Source organism: Adiantum capillus-veneris, chromosome 15 (assembly GCF_014529385.1).
Source record: "Adiantum capillus-veneris isolate H3 chromosome 15, ASM1452938v2, whole genome shotgun sequence".
In the NCBI taxonomy this organism is placed as follows: domain Eukaryota; kingdom Viridiplantae; phylum Streptophyta; class Polypodiopsida; order Polypodiales; family Pteridaceae; genus Adiantum; species Adiantum capillus-veneris.
Window position 1 is genome coordinate 182,452 of NC_140945.1, and position 24,103 is coordinate 206,554.

Below are 24,103 nucleotides of genomic sequence, written 5' to 3' on the forward strand. Positions count from 1 at the left end.
CATGCTATCCCTAAGGTTTGGTTAAAATTGGGTTCCAAACATGGATCGCGATCCATGACCCCCCAAGCCAGAGTTGTCAGAAGTTGGTTGTAGATTGCGTGCACAAGTCAAAGAGTATGAGATGTGGCAAAATTTAGTATCTGGTAGTGCCAAGTGCTATAATTTCCTAGTTTAGTATTGTCTAAGTGTCAAGTACAGAAAGTGTGACCATGGGAAAAATTTGTTGGGTCCCAAGCCCAAGTCTAGTCTAAAGTTGTGCCCGTGGGAACATCTCCTAAGGCATGTAGATAACACACTCAATGTGCATGGAAATGTTATCTATATATGTAAGGTTTGTTTTACAACTTAATCAAGACCGTGTTGTCTTTATTTTCCTTTTGATGTTGACTTGTTTTTCTCTTTTTTTTCTCTCGTTCCCTGCACGCTCTCCACAATCAAAGCCACCATGGACCCTCACCATCACCATCCACCTTAGCTGACACCAAAAATTGGTATCAGAGCCTCCTCAAGGTCCTATGATTGAAGAGCTTTGCAAGCACCATCGCTTGCAGAGGGGGAAGTAAGGTCATCAACCTGTGGCAATTCAACCATAACCGCCATCAACTAGGTCACCTTGGCATGTTCGGGACTTTTTGTCACTATATCTCCTACTACTTCGTCTTCTACTACCTGCTACGAGAGTAGATTTTGCAATCAACACTGTCTTCTGCGTTGTTGCCTCATTACAAAGTTTTTTTTTTTTTTTAATCACATTATCTGTAAATTGGCCGCCTTATTTGAGCCCTTTGACTTTAACCAAGAGCTTATTCACACCCTCAGTGCTCGATGCTCATAGTAGATTAGCAAGTGATCTTGGAAGCTTACTTTCAAGCTCAAAAAACTATGAATTCTAGATTCCCATCATCTCTAAACCCCAACAAAGGTTTGGACCTCTTTTCATACAAGAGGCGATACTCATGCATCTTCTATATGTGCTGCGGCGAAAGCGAATCTATGTGATGGATGCCAATTGGATATGACTAAAGGAGCCTTAAAGATTGTGGAGTATTTTTTCACATAGAGTCAAATTGGATACTATAATTGTTTCATTAAGCATTCCATGATTCAAGGCGATGACCAAGAAATAGCAAAAGCAAGTTCAGATTGGTCTCTTTCAACGCGATTTTTTGGCAGTATTCTTCAACTACTTGTCAGTCTAATTGTCCTAGCTAAAAGTCATGTTTTGTCATTTCTTTATCTTGTCATAGGTTTGTTATGGTTTTCTCTGTTGTTGATTACTGTCATGCCAAAAACGTTATAGACATTGCCACAAAAACAAAGTGGTAAGACCTCCCATTTTGCTGTTTGGTCGAGTTCTTATTGTCTCACTCTGATTGTTGTTTGAGGGAAGTGCACACACACACACACACACACACACACACACACACACACACACACACACACACACACACACACACACACACACACACACACACACACACACACACACACACACACACACACACACACACACACACACACACACACACACACACACACACACACCTATGTTGTTGTCAAGGGGTGCAGGGATTCTACTCGTAGTTTCACGTGATTGAACTCTACCATTGTCTACACCAAGTCCATTGTGAGTGGTTTGGCTTGAGGGGGGGTTTGTTGGGTTCCAAGCCCAAGTCTGGTGTAAAGTTGCGCCCATGGGAACATCTTCTAAAGCATGCAATTAACACAGTCGGTGTGCATGGAAAGTTTTACCTATACATGTTAGGTTTGTTTTACAACTTAAGCAGTAGCATGCTGTCTTTCTTTTCCTTGTGGGGTCGACCTGCTTCTCTCTTTTTGTCTATCATTCTTTGCACAGCCGAAGCCGACATGAACCCTCACCATTTCCATCCACCTTAGACAACACCAACAAAAATTTGGGTATCAAATGAAGTTGTGAACTTATTGTAACTCAAGCAAGGCCCAAAAATGCCTAAGGAATGAATCAAAGTGTCATAAACAGCCTCTGAATGCTATGGAAATTAACAACCAGCTAGGATTGGGATTCTTCTTTAGCTCCAAATCTTATAATGACGAAAATGCCAACAAGACTAATCACCATTAGGGATCTAAAGTGCCACCCAAAACCACATATTGCAAAGTCGGACCAAATCAGATCATAACTTGGGAAACTAGAGATAAAATTGTCCAAATTTGAAAATAACTTCACCAGTGTGTTAGGATAGACTATAGAAACAAGCTCTCAAAGGTTCACCCCAAAAGGCTGTCCAACATGGATTGCGATACATGATCTCCTGCGAGCTGTCCAAGCAAAAACCATGTCACCTTATTCCAAGGATGACCTACCCCTAAAGTTTCAAGTCATTTGGATTTCAAAATCCTTGCCAGAATGCCAAAAAACTCTAAGTTTGAGAAAAATTCCAAAATCTAGCATGAAATCCCAACCAGTGATCCAAATTCAAAAAGAAGTAAACCATAGCATCCCCAACTCATGCTTAGTGAGATGGAACCACCAGAAGTTCAAAATGTTGTCCAACAAGGATCGCGATCCATAACCTCCTGAACCAAAATGGCATGCAACCTTTTGACCTAGTGGCTGTAGCTACCCTATATGCACAAGTGAAGTTTGGACAAATTTGGACTTCTTTTGATCAAGTTACACTCATTTTTCAGTTTATGGTCAAAGTTTGCATTTTTGTTACTTTTCTCGACAACTTGTTGGCCAATCTCTGAATCTAATCTCAATCATAGAATGTATCACAGATGACCAAAGAAGCAATGGGAAGCACCACCCTACCAGGTGATAAAAATTTCATCGAACGAGAAAGCTCATGTATCAAAGGAGGACTGGCTAAAATCCCAGCAAACATTTCATCGGCAGATTCGAAGTGGCCCACCGCACAAAAGTAAAAACCACCATTTTCCCTAAGGAACTCTGGACTCTACATCAACAATAGGAAGTACTTGAAGGAACAAGGTGTCTTCAAATGGACATATTTTGTTGCTATAGCCGTGGGGTACAGATTTCCAGAGAGCCCATGAACTAATGTTGTCAAGTCAATACAACGGAGAAGCAACTCTGAGAGTTAAGGATGGAGAAACCGTGAAAGTTTCAATCACTCCAAGTATGGTCAACCAAGACCTACATTGTCCAATAGGCAATCACAATTTTCTGCTAAAGCCAAAGCTACAGACAATGACAAAGCTTTCATCAAGGGCATAAGTTTACATACAAATATCTGGTGTACTCTGAGATAGAATTGCCATTGTGTCTCATCTCATCTCACAACACTTGAAGGTCTAGAAGACACCCAAATTTACTAAAACTAATCTTCAAATTGCTGTGGCGATGGCCATCAGACTATCAGAGCAAAGGATAATTATCTCGGCACTTACATATTAGAAAATCTAGTGGAAGAAAATCTCAAGACCAATGACAGAAACAAGACCCATATGAATGGTGGACCTATTAACAAGAATCAGAAAATCTAGTGGAAGAAAATCTCAAGAACAATGACAGAAACAAGACCTATATGAATGGTGGACCAGTTAACAAGAATCACAAACAAAGCATTGGGAATGATTGATGAGCTACCCCCAATCAAAACAATAATGAAATTACAACATAGGTCCAAGCATGCTGTTAGACCACTGGTAGGACCCTCAACACTGCAACCCCCTAAGAAAGCAGCCGGACAAAGCTCCAAAAGGACAAAATCCGATAGTGAGGAGATTGAATCTGACATAAAGCTCAGCGGGGAAATTAAGACAAAGAACATGGACACTTCTTTTGCATACCAAACGTCTAAAGAGGAAGAGGATGATGAGGAAAAGAAGGAATACACACTCTGCTCAGTACGCCTAAAACGAAGATCTATTGAGCATAGAGATCATATACCACTCTCTAAAACAAAAAGGTCTATGGAAGATGCACAAGCTCAAAGAGAGGAACTCTGCAAAAAGACAGCTGAAGAAATGAAAAATCTGGGAGCTGAGGTACATGATGAAGGAGAAGCTGAAGAAGATAAACCAAAGGAACAACAAAAGGCCGAAAGATTAGAACAAATCAAGCAATACAAAGAAGAGATTCCAAAGATGACTTTGAAATTGTCGGCGAAATGTGGCAACAAATTCAAAGGGATATAAAGAGTATAGCCGCTCACAGGGAACGACATGAGTCTAAAAGGCAAAGGGTCAATGATATCGAGTCATCCAACGCATCCTCTAAATCTCAAAAAGAAGAAAAGAACCAAAAAGAGGAAAATACCGGTGTGGATCTCGTGGAAATACATGCTGATGTTACTCCACACATCTCAAACCAACCGATCACCCTTCCTTAGACTCAAGAATTTACTAAGCAAGTTGTAAACACACAAACTGACAAGCAAAAGGAAAAACTACCAGAGGAAACATCAAAGCAAGTGCCAAAGATTCCACCAATAGTTGAAGACACAGCAAGGATGAAGGACCAAGAAGAGAAGAATCTGGCCACACCATAGAAAATTAAAAAAGCACAGGAAAAGATCAACGATGAGACACAGAGCTAAAAGGAAGAAGCGGGCACCTCCAACAAACAACACACATCACATAAGGAATCGTTGTCCCCCCGCTCTCAAGCATTATTAGAAGATGGAAAGAAAATGTGCACTCATTCGATATTGATGAGCACCTTGAGCATATCAAATTACAATTTCAGTGTCAAAGGGCTCTCAACAACCTCAGTGAGTTGGATTTAGAAGAAACCAAAGCAAAAGCAGCAAAGTACAAGGAATCAAACCACGAACTACAAAGAAAGATTGAGGAACTCCAAGGCATGCAATTGGAATTACAAGTTCCAGGATAGAACTTGGTCTAATCTTATGCACATAGACTTAATTAAGGATTTGATTCTATGAGCGTGTTCCTTAAATTGAGCTCTTCCTATGGTGCAAGTGTTGACTCAAAATACTTGAGATTACAAAGTATCAGAAGAAAATCACAATTTTCTCCCACCTAGACTAGAAAAATGCCAATTGCAATTTCAACACAATGGATGTGGTTCTTACCTCAAGATAGAATCTTGGTACAAAAATTATCCAAAGATTCTCTTTCTATTAGAAAGTCAAGAAAAAATCACTATTTTTTCTCTTAGTCCTTCTTTTGCCACTTTGTCAAACTTTGGTCATTCCCAAGGCGTTCTACCCTCCTTCAAGAGTATACGTATCAATTTTCACCCTACTTGAACAACTGATTTGACCTCAATCTCAGTTTTAGCACTCTTTTCAGGTTCAAAAGCCAATTTTTGGCTCTACACTCACTCTTAATGCCCAAATTCACTTTTGACTTGATGGGTGGCTTTCTTGGACTAAGATGAATGCATGACCTCAATCTTGTAAGCTTCTGAGCTTCAAATCTAAAAAGAAAAAAAAAATTGCAATTTTCTTTAGGGTTCACCTAGGAATACACTTTTTGGCCTTTTTTCTAGATCTATGGTCTTTATATGTCTCTTACTACTAGCATGTAGCTTGTTTTAGCAAGTACTTAGTCCTCTTGACACCACCTTGCATGGATCTTTCTCACATTCTAAGATCGACTGGTAGCAAAAATTCATGCATGTGCTTGGTGAAGCAAGTTAAACACACAAGTCTATTCTCAAGTACAAAATTGTCTCTAGTTTAGATATGCAAGAAAATCGTGATTTTCTCTCACAGTCTTATACATGCATTCCATCCTTAAGTCATAAATTTTCAAAGATGCACTATCCTCCTTTGAATTTTCACCAATTTGATATCCATACACAATAAAAATCTTTTTAGTAACATGTAGATCTGGAATGATGAGAGTACTTGTCGTAACCTATCTACTTACTCTACTCCTAAGACAAAAGAAATCAACTTAGAATAAGCTCAAAATACTCAACATACAACTCCCTACCTAAACTTTGATTTTTTTTTTGTTTTCTTGCATTTTTCTCGCCTAGTGCAAACTTCACCACTTTAATAGTCAATGAAGCCTTTCACCAAGCTCTAACCCAATAAAAAACACTTACCTTAAATGCCTAACACTCTTGCGGTGAGAAACTCACCACAATGCCCAAGGGAACCCTGATCTCCTCTTCTTCTAATCTATCCTATCTATTGACCTACCTAAGGCCACTCTTCAGACTCGTTCGTGTTACCACTAGTCTAGGAACTCGTTCCCTAACAACGACGCCAATGTTTTGAGACCAAACCGTCAACACTTATCACATCTCAAAAAGAGACAAACCAAGACTAAAACGTCAATCCTGGGAAGCAAGTGACTCGAATAGGGCATGAAGGTTGTCAATTGTTTGTTTTAACACAACACACTCCACTTTGATGATCAATGTGCGTTCTATATATCGAAAACTGGAATCTTACCTCTAATCCCTTCACACATCGACATGCAAATCCACTAGCAAATCGAATCCAAACTCAACAGGCAACATCTTTACACTATCTGGAACATATATCTAAGTCGTGAGTCTCGCAATCTGAGCACTGAAAAAATGGAATTTTTTCTAGCAAGCTAATTGCAGGTCACCAATTCAAACATCAAACATGCCTACTAGGTTCTTTTAAGTGCCAAGGACATCGTATAATCAATAGAATCACAATACAACACTCGAGTGGTAAGATATGTCACTTGGAAGGTCGAGGAAATCAATGCTTGACTCTCACAAGTTCTTGCAATGTAGATATCCACGCGTAGAGCTTGAGAAGACTAACACAAGGGTGCCCTCAAAATTCCGATGTGATAACCATGCGGTGCAGTGTAAAGAGATAAAGCTCACATTAGAAAGAAGGAGGACAAAACATAAAGAGAAAACCCTTATCTGCTCATTATGTCATTTGTGATCATGATACTCAAAAACTTTACAAAGTTGCCTTTTATACCTTGGATCTTGGTTTCACGCAATAATAACATGAGTTATATCTCCGGCTCATAACATTGATTTCCTCAAAATTACAAAATAAGCATGGGATACAAGTTTTGGGCAAAAATATTATAGTTAATTTGTATTTCAAGGATAAAAATTGTTATTTGTATACAATTGGCCTTTAAGACTGTTGGAATCTTTCAACATGCAGGCTCGGATAGGTTTTCCGTAATGCATCCAAATTATGCAGTATGGGTCCTAGTATTTAGCAAAGGAATATCTATAATGACATGCAAATCCATGCATTTGACATCTTATGAAGCTCACAACAAGTGTAGTACCGCTGTGGATTTTATAGTGAGTGTACCAACCACCATATGAGATCATGACTTGGTATGGGTGATTACAGATAGGTTGACTAAACTATGTAAGTTTATTTCAATAAGGACCACCACCCAACTCCAGAGTTAACCAAGTTGGTTGCAGACAATATGTATAGCCTTTATATGAATTACCCAACAATATTGTGAGTGATTGTGATCCCAAGTTTAACAGTCACTTTTGGAGGACCGTGTTTAAATGGTTGGGAACATAACTCAATATCTGTAGTGTGGATAATCTAGAGATGGATGGGAAAATTGAACGTGTTAATCAGGTGCTATAGGTTATGATAAGAGTGCACGTTAGTAAAGAAGTAATACAATTGGGAAGATTATCCCCCCATTTTGGAGTTTACTTATATTAGTGCAAAGCATGTTACTACTGGGTTTAGTCCCTTCATACTTATGTACGATTTTCCACCTAGATCACCATTTACGGTGGGGTTGGCTATTGAGAAAATTTAGCAAGTCAAGGGCTTTATCCAAGATCATATGGATAGGTTGAAAGTTGCTCGAAAATATGAAAAGTATGCTGATGAGAAATCGGCAAGTCACTTTCACGGAAAGTCAAGAAGATGTGTTTTTATGTTTTCCAGAACCTTCAGAAAGTGTGAAAATGCGGTCAGTCATCTAGCTACCTCTTAGATGTTGTGGTCCATTCAAAATACTCAAACGAGTTGAAGATATGGTATGCACACTCTTGTATTCATCCGGCCTTTCTTGTAAGCCATTTACATAAATGCTTACATAGGGACAACAATGCCATTGACCAAGATGTTCTTGTTGATTTCATTGAACCTCCCACTCATCTGCATGAAACTGAACGTATTATTGACTATCATGGTATAGTTCAAGGGTAATAGATAGGACCTAAGGACATTGCTACTACGGAAAACATTAGTGTTTTTGTTTCAAGGACAAAAACAGATCTTCAAGGGGAGAAGTAATGTTAGAGTAATGATAGGACCAGGGGGGGCACATCCCTAAACTAGGCATGTGGCTTAGGGGACTCCTATAGCCAAGGGTCATGAAAGTGTACGTTGGGAGGAGAAGTACATGCCCTAGTTCCATGGGTCTTTCAACCACAAATTTGGATTTTCTCTCGCTGCTTGCACATCATGCTTTGACCGCTTTCAAATGTAAAGTGGGTACATTCCCCTAGTCGTTTGCATTGATGAAGAGGCAATGGGTTCCTAATTTTAGTCTACTTTGAATGTGTGTGTCCCTTCAATACCCACACAGTTTGCTATCGGCCTTCATCGTCCCTTCGTGAAGTGGATTGCATAGACCCATTGCTACCATAGAATGCACATTGGCGCACAACCTTTTTTCCATAGGTCTTGATATTTGTCAGGCAACAAAGACACATGTGAGGCTTATACTTGATATTTCTCACTGACATACTGACATACTGGTGGGTTCTTATTATATTTGCACGGAATCTTCCCATATTCGTTTCGTTCTTCATCTCTTTAGAGAGGCGAGTGCAACAAAAGTTCTCCAAACGGAATCGAACTCGCCCCTACGCGAGTCAGGTCAACTGAGCTAACCAACATATCATGTTGGCTTCGTTGACTGCACATGAATTCTATTTGTTAAAAAAAAGAAACTCCCACAGCTTGCTGTTGTCGACGCCGCCCTCTTGCTGTCAGTTGCTGCCGTCCCCCTGCTTCGTGCGATTGCTGCCATCCAATTCCCCTTGCTTCGCGCCATTGTAACTGCTGCCATCCAATTCCCCTTGCTTCGCGCGACTGCTCTGACACTTTCAATCATCGCATCCAAAAGTGATTCGGCTCCTACTTTCTTTTTTACAAACCGTAGGCACATACTTGATTGAAATGGCAATTACTGGAGCAAAACATCATGTTCCAACCACCAATTGAGATGCAACCGCTAGTGCATGTGCACAAAGGGTGCTATTCCGGCTAGTGGAGATTCATTGAATCCATCAATCGATACCACGCATGTGCACTCACTATCTCCATATCTTTAAACATTCATTGAATCTGACGTTGGTGTCGACAAGTATATTTTTGCCTGTCGAAATTTTTAAAAGGTCGTACTGGCTAATGTTTCACCCATCGTATAAAGAAGATTTACTTCTAACTAGTAACAGGGGACGTTGAGACGCCATCGCACAACATGAACTCGTTGAAAAGAGAGCAGAAACTGCGACTTGTAGAAACCGTATGGAAGGAGTATTTCAGGGATCCCTCGCAGTGGCGAGACAATCGCAATAGTAAGATTAGCGCCGCATATCCAGATTTCAAGCACCGGGTCACTAACCAACCCCTGTGGCTCGATTGCACATACAATCCGTCATGGATTGCTGAAGAACTCAGAAGCAGAGGTCTAGCGCTGCCTAGCCAAGGCAAAAAAAGTAGAGAGGCACTTGCTAATAGTGATCAATGCAATGATTTTATTGAGATCTTGTGCCAAGATGAAGGATCTATCCGCAGGTATCACAGTGCATGACGACATTGTCAAAAGGGGGTTACTAGAGAAGTGCTCCGATGCATTGATTTCCATGTATGCCAAATGTGGCAACCTAGCAAAGGCAAAAGAATTACTCGATACGCACAAGAGCAGGGATGTAATCTCATGGATTGCTCTGATTTCTGGATATGCCCAACAAGGACAGAGTTTGGATGGGTTGGAATCCTTTGAAAAGATGCAAGACGAGGGGCTTTCTCCAGATTGGGTAACATTTACATGTGCCTTGAAGGCCTGTGGTAGCCTTAGAGCTTCTGATAAGGGGGAACAAATCCTTGATGAGATTGTGAGGCAAGGATTGCTGGGAAACAATATCGTGCTTGACACTGCTGTGGTAGACATGTATGCCAAGTGTGGTGCTCTTACCAAGGCACAAGAGGTGCTTGAGGGGCTTCCAGTTCGAAATGTTGTATGTTGGTCAGCATTGATCTCAGGATATGCACAAGATGGCCAAAGTAAGCAAGCATTGGATTGTTTTTGGAAGATGCAAGAAGTAGGAATAGCTGCAAATGCAGTTACTTACACTTCTGTCCTGAAAGCATGTGGGAGCCTCGGAGCATCTCACATGGGAGACCAAATCCATGATGAGATACGCAGGCAGGGTTTGCTGAAAAGGGATGTGGTGCTTGGTACCGCTTTGGTGGATATGTATGCGAAGCGTGGTCAGCTAGTAAAAGCCCAACGACTACTAGAAAAGCTTACACTTCGAGATGTTGTCACTTGGAATGCCTTGCTTGTAGGATACACCCAACAATGCCAAGCTGAAAATGCACTTGATTGCTTTGCAAGGATGCAACGTGAAGGCATCTCACCAAATGCAGTCCCTTTTTCATGCATCTTAAAAGCCTGTGGCAGCATAGGTGCTATCAGCAAGGGAGAGGAAATTCATAATAAAATTGCAAGCCAGGGACTATTTGAAAATAACACCATTCTTGGTAATGCTGTCGTAGATATGTATGCCAAGTGTGGTGCTGTTGCGAAAGCCCAACAAGTGCTGGAAGAGTTCCCTCATAGGGACGTGGCTTCTTGGAATGCATTGATGACAGGATGGGCCCAACAAGGCAAATGTGAATAAACATTGAGTTGTTTCAAATTGATGCAAGATGAAGGCATTGCTCCAAATGCAGTGTCCTTTTCATGTGTTCTTAATGCATCTAGCCATCTAGGCTTGGTCATCGATGGGCAATCATATTTTGTGATTATGATTGAAAAATATGGTGTGAAGCCAGATATAGAGCATTACACTTGCATGATTGATCTTTTTGGGCGGGCAGGCTGAAACCGGCCCGTGGGGCGGTAGTCGTTGTCTTTCACCCGAATTTCTTTACTCTAGACACACAGAGAGAGAACGTGCAAAGGGAACCTGCGACGGGAATTAACACTTATGCACACACATGGCTCGGAAGCTAGAATGCTCCAAGCAGACGCCACAACCTATAGGCCCCAAAATTGGCGCCCCTTTCAGTATTTCTTTATTCTTTGAGAGGGTAAATTACAAAGTAAGGTCCTGGGAATCCTTTACTTGTATCACACTAGATACTACCTGATTTGGCCAAATTGCAGCAGCATAACAACCCCAAAACTTGCTCGAAACCAATTCCCCTACTAGAACTCACTTCTACTGGCGTATACCCTCTGATTCCAGCCCAAAAACAGTAAATTCAGCTCGTATTTATTGGTTTTTCCTTTGTTTTCAATCCCAAAAAGTCTCCTAGCTGTCCTTTGCCAGTGGGGCACGATTCCCAAGAGTTCTAGCATTCGTATGGCTGAAAAACAATCAATTTTTTGCGTATACACAATGCTGAATTTGCACCTGTACGATGAGGTTACGACCCTCACCGGTGCGTGCTTTGGAGTAGCAACTAGCTATCCCCGTTCCTGCTCAGGGAGGCTCTTGCCTCAACACAAAAACATAAAACCACACAGCTGTACATCAATCAAATGAAGAGCCCACTTGTGGGGCATCACATAACTGCACGTAGGGGAGAGAGAGAGTAGTGTGTAGTGTGCAGGTCATCACTCCTAGCACCACACTGTACATAGAGCGGAAAGGAAGCACTCCATAGCATAAATCGAGCACATCACTCCAGCATAAATCGAGCGTATAAATCGAGCGTCCCCTCTGTTGCCCTTGATCTGTAATGCATTTGTGAACAAATAGATGCAAAAAGGGAAAGTTTTTCATGGCTGCCAAAACCTGCATATCGTTGAAAACGCAACAAAACAGCCCTGTAACATGCATCTAATACCTTCCAATGCTAAAAATGAGCTCCTTGGACCTAAGCAAAGTCATGGGAAGCTAAAAGATGGAGAGAAATAGTTGAAAATCAGAGTTAACAGTCTCCAAAACTGCTCCAAAAAGTCAGTTACGAGTTCTGTTCTCCCAGAGTTGGTAAATTGGCCAAAAAATGCCACTTGGCACTCATACATGCAATTTCTTCCCATTGGGCTTCTTGCTTAAAAATCCTTCAATTGGTGCATCAGTTGACTTTGCAACAGAGTAATAAAATGTTCCCCTGGTCATACCGAAGGTAATGACGCGAATACATTTCACGGCCCAAAATAGCAGTTCTCTAATTTTTAGGAGATGCTTCCGTTGGGCTCCCATTGGTCATCTGACCATCTATCCTCATTGGGATCGCATCCAAAAGTGTAATGTGACCTAACTGTCGGATACTTTCTGTTGGTGATGCCACCTTGACTTTGTCTTTATTGAGTTCACTTCTTAGTATCCACCAACTTGCTAAGTGCGATGGGGGTACTTACATGATCTTGCGTTGAGCCTAGACATCCTCTTCCTATATGAATTCCAATGCCGACCACTAGCCATCTGCGGGTGAAACTATTGTTCACATTGGCCATACAATGTCCGACCGTTTGCTACTTCAAAAAGAGGGTCTCACCCATTGGAAAGAAACCAACAACTAAAGCTAGCAGTTGCCACGTCCTCGTGACATAGGCCATATAGATAAGGCAGTAGAATTGACCCAATTAATGCCATCCTCGAACGATTCTGCAGTCTGGTGTTCCCTTTTAGGCGCTAGTCGAAAATGGAAAGAAGTAGATGTTGGGAGGTATGCCTTTCAACATGCTATTGATATAGATAAAAGTGATCCAGCGCCTTATGTCCTGATGGCCAATATTTATGCCGCTGCAGGCATGCAAGAGGAAGCCGAAACCGTTGAAGCCATGAGAATTGAAAACAAAGCATGGAAGATACCAGGATGTTGTTGGTGGGTGGATATGAGTGGCATTGTTCATAGATTTCATGTTAGTGATACGGGCCATGCCCAAAGTGAGGAGATTTATGAAAAACTACAAGAAATCACCCATACTTTGGGAGAAGCTGGTCACTCTCCAAGATTGCATTGGGTATCATCAAATATCTCTGATGATGCTAAGATGGACTTGTTATGTGGGCATTCTGAGAAGTTGGCATTAGGCCCTCATCAATTCACCCCAAGGCGAAAGCATACGCCTAGTGAAAAATTCGCGCATTTGTGGTGATTGTCATTTTGTTACAGCACTCATTTCAAAATATGAGAAGCAAAAAATTGTGATTCGAGATGCAAATAGGTGGCATGAGTTTGATGATGGGAAGTGTTCTTGTGGAGACTTTTGGTAACATTGTAGATTTTCTTTTGCTAACAGTAAGACTCTGTGCCAACCAGGAAATTTATTTTGAGGGGTAGTGATTAGCAAGAAATTCATTTTGCAAGTGCAGTTGTGTACCCTATATAATATGTAACCTCTATACCAAACCAGAAAAGAAAAGAAAGGAACGGAGTATATTAACTCTTTGATAGGTCAATGTGGTCTATGAGGCTGAAACAATACATATGATGCCCACAGCTACAAGATTTGAAGGACATGCATTATGTTGCTATTGGTACTCACAAAACTTTTTTGCTGATTCCAAAATGGCCTTGCTTTCTCAGCATTGGGAGAATGTTGTCTCTTTGAGTGCATTGATTGCAGGATGTGCCCAATGCAGAAAGGGCCATCAAGTGCTTTGTTGATTTCACAGGACGCAATGCAAGGGCCTTTCTCGTAACGCAACAAGGGTTGTCCTTGTACGTCCTACAAAGTGATACAAAAGGCCCGTATGTTATGTATATTGTTCGGTCTTGTTGAGAACCTGCCCGATGGATTCAACGTTATGTCTGATCAACTTTGATTGTTGACTATGCAGTCACCCAATTTTTCGGAGCTCTTTTGGTGGCATTCAAAAGTTGCAATGCATCTCCATCTCCATCTCTCTCTCTCGAAGGATCAATTCATAATGCATGATGCTCCATGGTAAATGCTCATTGCACAATGGACCTAATGAATAATGGACTATGCGAAAATTTTGTTTCTATGATTACATAGACCAAGATAGTGGATGGAAGATTTGTGGGTGGTTATGAATTCTCTCTTGGCAATGGTTTGATTGCTTGGGGTAGCAAGAAGCAACCCATTGTGGGATAAGCAAGTACTCACTAAAATTGGTGCAATAGCTATGATACCATGTGAGAAATCATGGTTGGGGATTATTTTGGCAACCTCACATTGAGATTCTAGATAGTTTGACCATCAACTGTAACAACACTAGTAGCATTATGATGGCAAAGAATTTCAATCACCATGCTTGCACAACACACATTGAGGTGCATTATCAATTCACTAGAGAGAAAGTTATGACAAGGGAGATCTACTTGGTGTATGTGAGGACAAAAGATTGAGTAGAGGACATCCGCACAAAAGCTCTTGGAAAAAAAAGATAATCGAGACTTTTGAAAAGCATTGGGAATCCATTGTATCCAAGCTCATACTAAGCTTGAAGGGGTGTTAGAGATTTTATATATGGTTGATGGTTGGACACATTATAGCATTGGTACTTTATTATATCCATTGAGCTTGAAGGAGTGTTAAGAGATTTTGGTATTTGTGAAAAGCATTGGGAATCCATTATATCCAAGCTCACCTAAGCTTGAAGGGGTGTTAGAGATTTTGTATATGATTGACGGTTGGACTTCAATTATAGTAAGATGTAGTTATAGCATATGAGATAACAAAGAAGAAGAAGAAGAAAGAGCAGCATGTTGAAGCTACTATAGGAAAATGGTTGTGTCATCAGATTTCATTTTTAGTTTACTTAATGAATTTTATCTCTCTAGAATTGGTCATTTTAGTGAGAGGAATTAAAAAGGTAGAAGGGCCAATTATGTACAATGGGCAAAGGAATGTATTTGTGGATTAAAGAGTTTCAGAATTTGAATGCATTTTTTACAAGTGCTATCAGAATTCACTGAGGATTCAACCGGGATTTTATGACACGAGACTGGTATATTTGTGAGTCTAGAAGAGTTCGAGACAGATCTTGAAAGCCTTCAAAAGAGATCAATATGACTAAGCAAAAGGTGAGAGTAGGAGCCAAGGTGTCATTATCCACACATGTTAACCTAAAGCTATGTGGAGATATGGGATGCGGTACACAAGCCTCCCATGAAAAAGAGAAGGTAAAAGGCATAGTTCTAAAACAAAAAAGTGTCTCTAAAGAACCCAGTGTGAGTATTTTTAGAATAACTCAACAAAATTCTTAAAAAATGGCCCACGATTCCTATAGAAAACAACAAGGTGAACAACTTTCGTGTTTAGAGTTTTTTATTTCAAATTCCGCAAAAGAGAAATTCTTTTATTTTTGTACGAGATTGCATTAGAGAGGGCAAGGATACTTTTGTCTTTGTAGCTCTAAAAGATTCATGAAATCTTTATTCAAAGGAAGGTCTCCATGCTCTTCTCAAGGCTCATCATCTTCTCTCTCTCTCTCTCTCTCCCTCCTACACAAATCTCCATAGCTATGGTTGCTCAAGCTTATGCATAAGTAACTATACATGTTACTTCTTCTTAATGCTTACACACATTTTTTTCAACCAAGTTCTTGCTTAATCTTTGCAAATCCTATCATCGCGAGGTGTTTAGGACCTTGGGATTGAGTTCAGAGATGTTTAAAACGAAAAGCCTACTTGCAATATCTATCGCATTATAGAGCTTTCATCTATTCAATTTGATTAGCTACAAGTGCGATTAGTTTGTTATATTGATCAAAAGCTCTTCTAAAGTAGAAGAATTATATTACCATAAATTCCTTTTGGACGGGGGTTCAGCTTAGCGTTGAATCTTTTCTCTCTCTTTCTCTCATTGTGTGTGTGTGTGTGTGTACGCGTACACAATTTCAACATAGGTGTGTGATGTGTGATTTGAATCCAAGTTAATGCTTATTTTCAAATTATCACGTTCAAATATGCTCAATATTATTCAATTGATTAATTATTCTAGTTAATCCGTTATTTTCACTGCAATTTAATTCCAATTCTTTGACATTGGCATCAGAGCATACCTAGGCTATCTCTTTCTTTTTGAAGAAAGACATTTCTAGGATTAACCACGAAGGGTTAAACATTTTAATTAATCATTATAAGTAAGAAGTGGAATCTATTAACTCGTGCATTGTGCAACTTAAACACCGTGGGAGCTGCCATATTAATAGTGGACCCTTATGGGGGTTACCTTTGGTTTTACCACTATTAAATGTACACAAATATTGTAAAGATTTTGTTCGCTCAAGATGCACAATGTTATGACTCTACTCTTTATGAGTAATTAAAAGAGTTTAAACCAAGTGTATATAAGGTCCGAAGAGCTTTCTCTTGATTTGTAAAAAGAAAAATTGTGACTGTTTACATGAAATAATCATCTGTCACAAGGACTTTTGATTAACAAAGCACCATCATTATGTTTGAATCCAATCAAGAAGAGGAGAGAGTGACAGACTTCATCAGATTGTGTTTACACAATGATGTTTCCATTCTTGATGGAGTTTGGACAATTGAATTTCTTGCATGCAGTCTACAAATGGCTATGGAAAATCTTGCCACTCTTGATGGAGTTTTGGACAATTGAATTTCTTGCATGCAGTCTACAAATGGCTATGGAAAATCTTGCTTTGAAGGCTGTGACCCATGCAAACAAAGAATCTTATTATTCCTACTCCCAAAGAGGATTATCATGTGAAGTTTTGCAAAGATACTTCAAAAAGAGGAAATTATATCGAGTAAGAGAAGCATTCATCTTCTACAAGAAGAGGAAGAAGCTCTCAATGTGAGGTGAAGGGAAAGAGGAAGCACAAAGATACTAGAGATAAATCTCTTGTGAATGAAGAAGAAAGTCCTGTGTCATTTGATACAGATGTACACCCTAGGAGACATCAAAGAAGTCCCTCATCATCACCTTCTTTTGCAAGGAGTTCTTCAAAATCTCGTTCCTCTCGTGACTTTGAGGAGAGTGAGAAGAAGCCTAAAAAGAAACAAAGAAAGAAGACGCCATCCAACTCTCCATCATGGTCAAGCTCGTGTCAATCAGTGAGTTTCTCCTATTCAGATAGTGATTCTCTCAGAATACGCAAGCAGAGAGGCCATCGACGCTCTCATGCTGCCTAGAAGAGAGCATTGCACCTAATGAAGTTCAGGGAAGGAATTTTCGGTAATGTGGACAAAGTTCTAAGCTTTATCCAACAATTTGAGGCGGCCTTTAGGGATCAAATTTCTTAGGAGTCATCCAAACTCCAACATGATCTCCAAAAATCAGCTCATCAATGGTGGGCAAGCTTACATTGCAAGGGAGAAGCTTTGAAGACTTAGAAAACATGCCGAGTTGCTACCATGAAGCAATTCTTATTCAGTGGGGCTTTTGACCAAGTGCTTATGGAATGGCGAAGCCGCTAAAACTTGATGATGGAGCAAACATGCAAAAATATGTGTAGAAGTTTTGGGATCTATATCTCAAAGCTATTGTGTACAAGCACATCAACTTCCAAGAGCAAAAGAAACATTTTTGTGAGGGGATCCGTGAAGATTGGAGAGCCTCTGCCCATGCACAAAGACCTCGGAACATTTTTGAGGTAATCCACAACTCACTGGTAGCCTCCAATATCAAGTTTCAAGAATTGGTAAAGGATTCAAAGAAAGAATGGGAAAGATAAGCTGTAAGAGAAAGGGTGGAATCCGAATCAAAATGTTTCTACCAAAAGTGGAAAGCCTATTGATAAATATGTCTACCATGGTAAGAACTGATTATGTCCTAAAGATATAGAGTGTTAGTTCAAAGATAATGGATGTTTTGAATGTGGTGAACAAGGCACTCTTATCGTGAATGCCCTAGAAAACATAGATAGACAACTAGAATTTTACCTTACTACCTCCATCGTTGTTATTACTTCTTCCTATAATTGTCCCCTTCTTAATCACTTGCAAGTGGTATGATAAGAATTAATTTCTTCCACTTATGTTTGCACATAAACTAAGATGAGTTCCTAGTTATGGATGTATAATCTCATACACTAGGATAACATACTTACCTCTTTTGCCTATTTGTCAGTTTATATATTCTTTTGCTTTTTGTGGCTGCCATACAAGAGATTTTGATTGACATTAATATCACCTTTATTTTTGTCTTTTTTGTGTATCGCATGAGAGCTGGCCCCATCAAGGAGAAATACATAGAGTTTTAACTCCATACATATAGCTCCATTGAATCCTCAACCCATGATGCAAGTGAACAAAGTTGAAGATGGTACTCCTCAACTACAGGTGTTGTTGCACCTACACTAGTCTTTGTAAATCAAATGATCACTTCTTTCCTTGTTCATACATGAGTTGGTCTTAATGAGATAATTCAACGATGTCCTCACAAAAAAACCAAGGAAAGTGATTTGCATCACAAGAAACGAGCATGTGTTTTCTAAGTCAAGCTAAAAAGGGTAGTTTGATGGAAGTATTGCATAGTCTAAAGTTAAACCTGTTTGAACACTATTGGAAGACATCATTGAGATAAAATTCATTGAGAGGGCATCTTCTTGTCATATGGAAATATTGGTCACTGAGATGCTCCCACACTTTGTGAGAAATTAGTGGAGAAGAAGATATGTTATTAAGTCTTGTATTGCATGGTGAGAAAAAAGGGAAGATTATTTTGGCATCACGTTTAGCAAAGAAGAATACCTTTACAAAGGCTTTGTTGGTTAGACACATAAAAGTCCATGGGTAACAAAAAATTTAGAATAGTGAATAATTCATTTTGTTAAAAGATATGAGTGTTATTTATTGAAGTAGAAGTTGGTCCGACTCTTCTAGTTTGCTAGAGGCCTTCAAGCTACATCAATGGATATATTACAAAAAGTAATAGCTATATACTTACCAATCATGTTGTTTTTAGTGGGGAAAATCAATCAATATTTAGGATAGGAATTCTGTATACCTACTTTTAGCTTTCCCATGTATATCATTTCCCGCACATGTGACTTGATTTGCCAAAATAACTCAACTAGCTAGCTACCTTGTATAACCATGACAAATATAATCTCTATTATAGTTTCCTCACGATAAATTTTTCTAAATGGAACTATTCAAATTATAATATGTATGTTGATGATTTTTGTTACTTCATGCCATTTTTATGGTTGTATGAGTCTTGAGACTTTTTTATTTCCATGAACTCACAATTATATTAAATTTTTGGAATGTACAGTCTCATAATTAAGGTCTTTGTGGAATTGATAATTCCAAGACTAAAAAAATTTGATAGATAACTCCAAGACTAGTCTTACTTATTTTGGTTGGTCATCATGATTTAGTGAGCAAATAAATTCAAGTAACCATTGATGTCTATTAAAATATATTGACATGTGCTTACACTCCATGAAAACGCTCAAATCAATTTTAGATACATAAAAATACAAGAAAACAAGCTATTTCTCAGACAAATGCAAATACCTTCTATTCAGGGAGAGGGTTATGGTATTGAGAGGCAAGCAAAAGTATGGATCAAATATATGGATGATGAATTCTTGATTGTACCTAAAAACGAAGAAACTATAGGGATGTTTCATGGAGTGTAAGCATATTGACGTATGCTTACACTCAATGAAAACCCTCAAAAAAATGTTAGATACAAGACCCCTGTATGGTCACCAAAAGCCAAGTCAAGGAAGAATATTTTTTCAACCATTGCATGGTGTTCATGGAAGAAAACTCAGTATCTCATGGTGAGGGAGCAAAAGGACCTAATTCAACAACTATAACACCATGAGAGAATTGAGAAGGTGCAAGATATTTGCAACACTTCAACACAATCGAAGGTCTCGCACTTGACAAGTGATTTTTTAATGGAAAAAAATTATTTAAGCATGTCCTTGAATACTACCAACAACACAAAAATAGTGAATATATCTAAAATTGCGAGTTGTTTAGGTGTTCATCAAGAATATAACATCAACAGCTTCTTAGCTATGCATGAAAGAGGAGGATGAAGTGTTTCCCTTAGAGTGCTTGTGAGAGACTAGTGCATCAAGGTAGCTATATTAACTCTAAAAGAAGAGACTTGCTATACACTTTTAAAACAATTGATACTAAAGTTTCCCTTCACAAGAAGGTAAAATGAAAGATAAGAATTGAAGAAAAGAATGTTTTGAAACATCCAATGATGCATTCATTATATGACTCTTTGGTGTTTCCTTGTCATTCTAAATTATGAACTATATCAATTTGTCTAGAAAACACCAAAATGTATGATAAACAATATTTGCTACCCTGTAAAGTACCAGCCCTTCAATAATTGACCTAATTTGGTCCTTATGAATATCAATGTTTCAGACAATATCAAAACTTTCATTTATAGTTCCCAAGATTTTGTCATGTATAATTTTGGAAACTTTTGGGATATAATATTTTTATGTCATAGGTCAAATTGTATTGGAGATCCAAGCAGACCCATTGAGTAGTGTAATTTTCTCTAAGATCCTTTGAGGCATTGAAGGAATACTATGTTCAGAAGTTGAAAGAACGGTTTATGTGCTGCTATCTGTACCATGTCCCAATGATTTATTTAAAAGAGACTTTTCAATTAGATGTGGAAAAATCGGTTTGGACATTTTGTGAAAGCTCATCTTTGCAAATGCTCTATTTTTTGTAGAAACAACAATGCAAGTTAGTGTTCATCACAAGCCAAGAATTACAATGACATTGTGGGAATTTATATTGTGCCCAAAGCCGAATGACAATGAATACCACTCAAAGGAATGCTTGTTTGTGGTGTAACAAACATGATATTTTTACTCTTTTAAATGTAGAATGAAATTTAATCCATCCATTGGTGGTCAATGCAAGTAGAATTTTTGTGCAAATCATATATGTAAGAAACTTGAAAGGTGCCATCGCAAAGACACTTCATTTTTACATATCCATAGAAAAGCAACATGATGTCTTGTTTATACGACATTGCTTTTTGTTTCATGAAAAGCAGTTGAAACAATAAGGTCATAGCTTGCAATATCATTGGCTGTGGTCAATTGGTGCTGCATTACAATTTAAAGAATGGAAACCTTTCTACTTTGTTGGAGGTACTATCAATTGATAGGCTTGTGCATGGTGCATCAATTCTCCATATCAGGACATGGAAAAGTAGAGCATGATGGCACTAGCGTTGTCATCAAGAGAATGCTTAGTCACAAGGAAATGAAACCAAATGCAAAATCCATGAAGTGTGTGGTTGATGTGGTCAATTTTTTGAATGCAATATTTGTTCATTGAGGACAATCACATAGGTGCCAATAGAGAGATTTCTTTGCAAGATGACATACAACAAATTGTCCATTAGAGGATCTTTTTCATTCCATTAGAGGATCTTTTTCATTCCATTGCACTGGTGGATATTTAATGAACAAGCCTTTGTGTGTTTTTGGTGGACACTCTCATTCTTTTGTGATCCATGCTTAGGTGGGTTCAAATATGAAACCCTCATCTCTCTTTATATTACCCATGGCTCCCAATGAGTTCCAAAATTCCCTTGACACGAATTACGTTATATATAGGCCTATCTACATTTTCCTTAATGGATCTTATTCCATTTTGAAACAACACATACAGGGGCTTTTCTTTTGTAGGAATCCTCTTTTAACTCTCATAAAATTTTGGTTTCATAGACTCACAAAATATTCTCTTTCATAGACTGTCATAAATTTCCTCTTCCACAAACTCTCACAACATATTTTGCTTTTGCAGACCCTCATAAAGTATTCCTCTCGCAAATATTTAATGTGGCAAACTCTCACAATAAACTTTGGACAAAGCATAGACCCTGAGCAAAGCAATAAACCCTTAGAAAAAGAATAAATCTTTGAACAAAGAATTATACCCTTGGACAAATCATAAATCCTTGAGCAAAGCAATAAACTCTTGGACAACCAATTTTTTCAAAGCATAAAGTCTTGAGCATGTAGATATTGCCAAAAGAGAATAATTACTAAAAGAGAACTCTTAGAAGCTATTATACAAAATGCCTCTTCAAGTGAAAAATAAAGAATTAAATCATACATTTTGTGATCCATGTTACAATTTTTCCCTCTTCAAGGAAAAAATAAAGAATTAAACCATACATGTTGTGATGCATGTTACTATGGATCAAAATTATAAGTGCACCTCTCTTGTTGAATGAAATAATCAAATATGATGGGAGATATGTCATCTTCCAAATCAAATAGCGGTTTCTTGCGACCATATGTAGCTAGGTATGGATTCTTTGAACCACCCAACAAGCCAAGGTTCAAGTAGGTCTAGAAAGTACAATTTGTGTATTGGGTCTTCATAGCTAGGCTTAGACAAGCTTACTTCCATACAATTTTCATAGTCATTTTTTAGAGAATTCTATATATATTTGTCCACGAGAATTGTTGTGCTCACATCATAAGTTGGGCACAAAAAATCCGGGGGGGGGGGGGGGGGGGGGGGTGGGTTGTCACTACAATAAACAAATGCCTATTATGCGAGTTCAAAAGTAGGGATTTCGTAATTTTGTATTTTCACTTTTCACATACAGAAGGGTGTTGAAAAAATGGACTTGAAAAAGTTTTACAGATTGAATAGGAAAAAGGTCCCTTTTATTGGTGAAACTTTCACAGCTAAGGGGTTCTATAGATGATCCTTGAATGCACGTGATTTAAAGGTTCTTCATATAGTGGACCCCCCCCCCCCCCCCCCCCCCCCCCCCCCCACAAAAACCAAACAATTTTCAATAGCTTCAGGAACATGTGCTTATAATTGACATTTGGTGGCACATGCAAGACATTGTGGATACAAGATATCCACTCCTCACAGTCCTCTTGGTTGAAAATGTTGTTGCATGCATTTTTTAACACCCCGTTTTTGTAAATTTGTACATACAGACATGACTCCAAGTCTCAAAAGAGTGTGCGAACTTTCTTTTTATTTGTTTTTTAGCTTGATATAGCAAGAAAATGTACATATAGTGCAAGTCGCTAGTGTAGGACCAACTGACGTGTTGTTGTAAGTACATGTTAGTGAGCTTTTTGAAGTATGAATTGTATATAGATCAAACTAATGTACAAACATGAAAAAGTTCAGCAAAATATCAAAAATTTGCAAGTTTTTGCTTGTTCTCTTCATGTTTTTTGATGCAATTTTTTGCCCTCGAGTAGCCTTTCGGTCACACCGTGGCAGCTTGCTGTTTGCGCCAATTTTGCACATAGAGATGCATAGCTTTGAAATTTTTGGTCTTCAAATTTTCTTTTTATAAAAAAAGTAGGAAATTTTTGAGGCTTAAAAGAATCCCTTTTGGAGTTCTAGTTTGGAAAATATAGTCATTTTTTTCATAGGGTACATGATATGGCATCCCCCAAAGGCAATTGGGTATAGGGTAAGTTGTGGAAGCTCGATTGTTTTGTGGTGTGTACACTTCAACATTGTGATTTTCAAGAACCATTTGGTGAAGAGGAAATCTCTTTTCCTCAAGTGCATTGTTTGACGTGTACTATAATTCCATGCCATGGTAGGTGCTTCTTAGTTCCCATGGATGGAAGCGTGCTTGTGAATTCCCAAGGGATCACTTGTCTTTGAGTTGTGATTTTATGGGAGTTATTTTGATACAATATGTGGTGGTGATTTTGTTTCTTGAGTGCTATTAGAAAACATTGCTGTAGAGGTGTCCCTTGTTTTTGTTTTCCCAATAGTATTTTGGTGCTTGCCACCGAGGAATCGCTTCAAGTTACCTTCAATTTACATGTTTTGGAAGACATGGTGTTTAGTTTTCCATAGTTTAATGGAAAGGAAGATGAAAGTGCCAAAGATTTCATTGAGAAAATGGAGTTTGATGGCCTTCTTGCTAACAAGTAGGACCTAGGGTATGCATTATAGACAAAGTGGTGTACATCTTTGGGGATTGAAATTCCTCCAACCATGTTAAAAAATCACAGTATCTTGCAAGCTTGAGAGGAGGCCTATGCTTGAAGCTGGAGCTC

At 38.8% G+C, this 24,103-nt stretch overlaps 2 protein-coding genes across 2 annotated transcripts; both read left to right on the forward strand.

Annotated features, from left to right (window-relative positions):
• The first annotated feature begins 9,368 nt into the window (after window positions 1-9,368).
• On the forward strand, window positions 9,369-12,293 carry LOC147440143 (pentatricopeptide repeat-containing protein At4g18520, chloroplastic-like). Its single transcript, XM_086529922.1, has one exon. It carries the CDS (start codon window positions 9,674-9,676, stop codon window positions 10,826-10,828), a length of 1,155 nt encoding a protein of 384 aa, XP_086386048.1. The 5' UTR covers window positions 9,369-9,673; the 3' UTR covers window positions 10,829-12,293.
• Window positions 12,294-12,747: 454 nt separating this feature from the next.
• LOC147440144 (putative pentatricopeptide repeat-containing protein At3g13770, mitochondrial) lies at window positions 12,748-13,260 on the forward strand. Its single transcript, XM_086483824.1, has one exon. It carries the CDS (start codon window positions 12,748-12,750, stop codon window positions 13,258-13,260), a length of 513 nt encoding a protein of 170 aa, XP_086339950.1.
• Window positions 13,261-24,103: the final 10,843 nt, after the last annotated feature.

Coding starts and splice junctions, on each gene's coding strand:
- LOC147440143 (XM_086529922.1), top strand. CDS start 9,674: ATGATTTTATTGAGATCTTGTGCCAAGATGAAGGATCTATCCGCAGGT.
- LOC147440144 (XM_086483824.1), top strand. CDS start 12,748: ATGCCATCCTCGAACGATTCTGCAGTCTGGTGTTCCCTTTTAGGCGCT.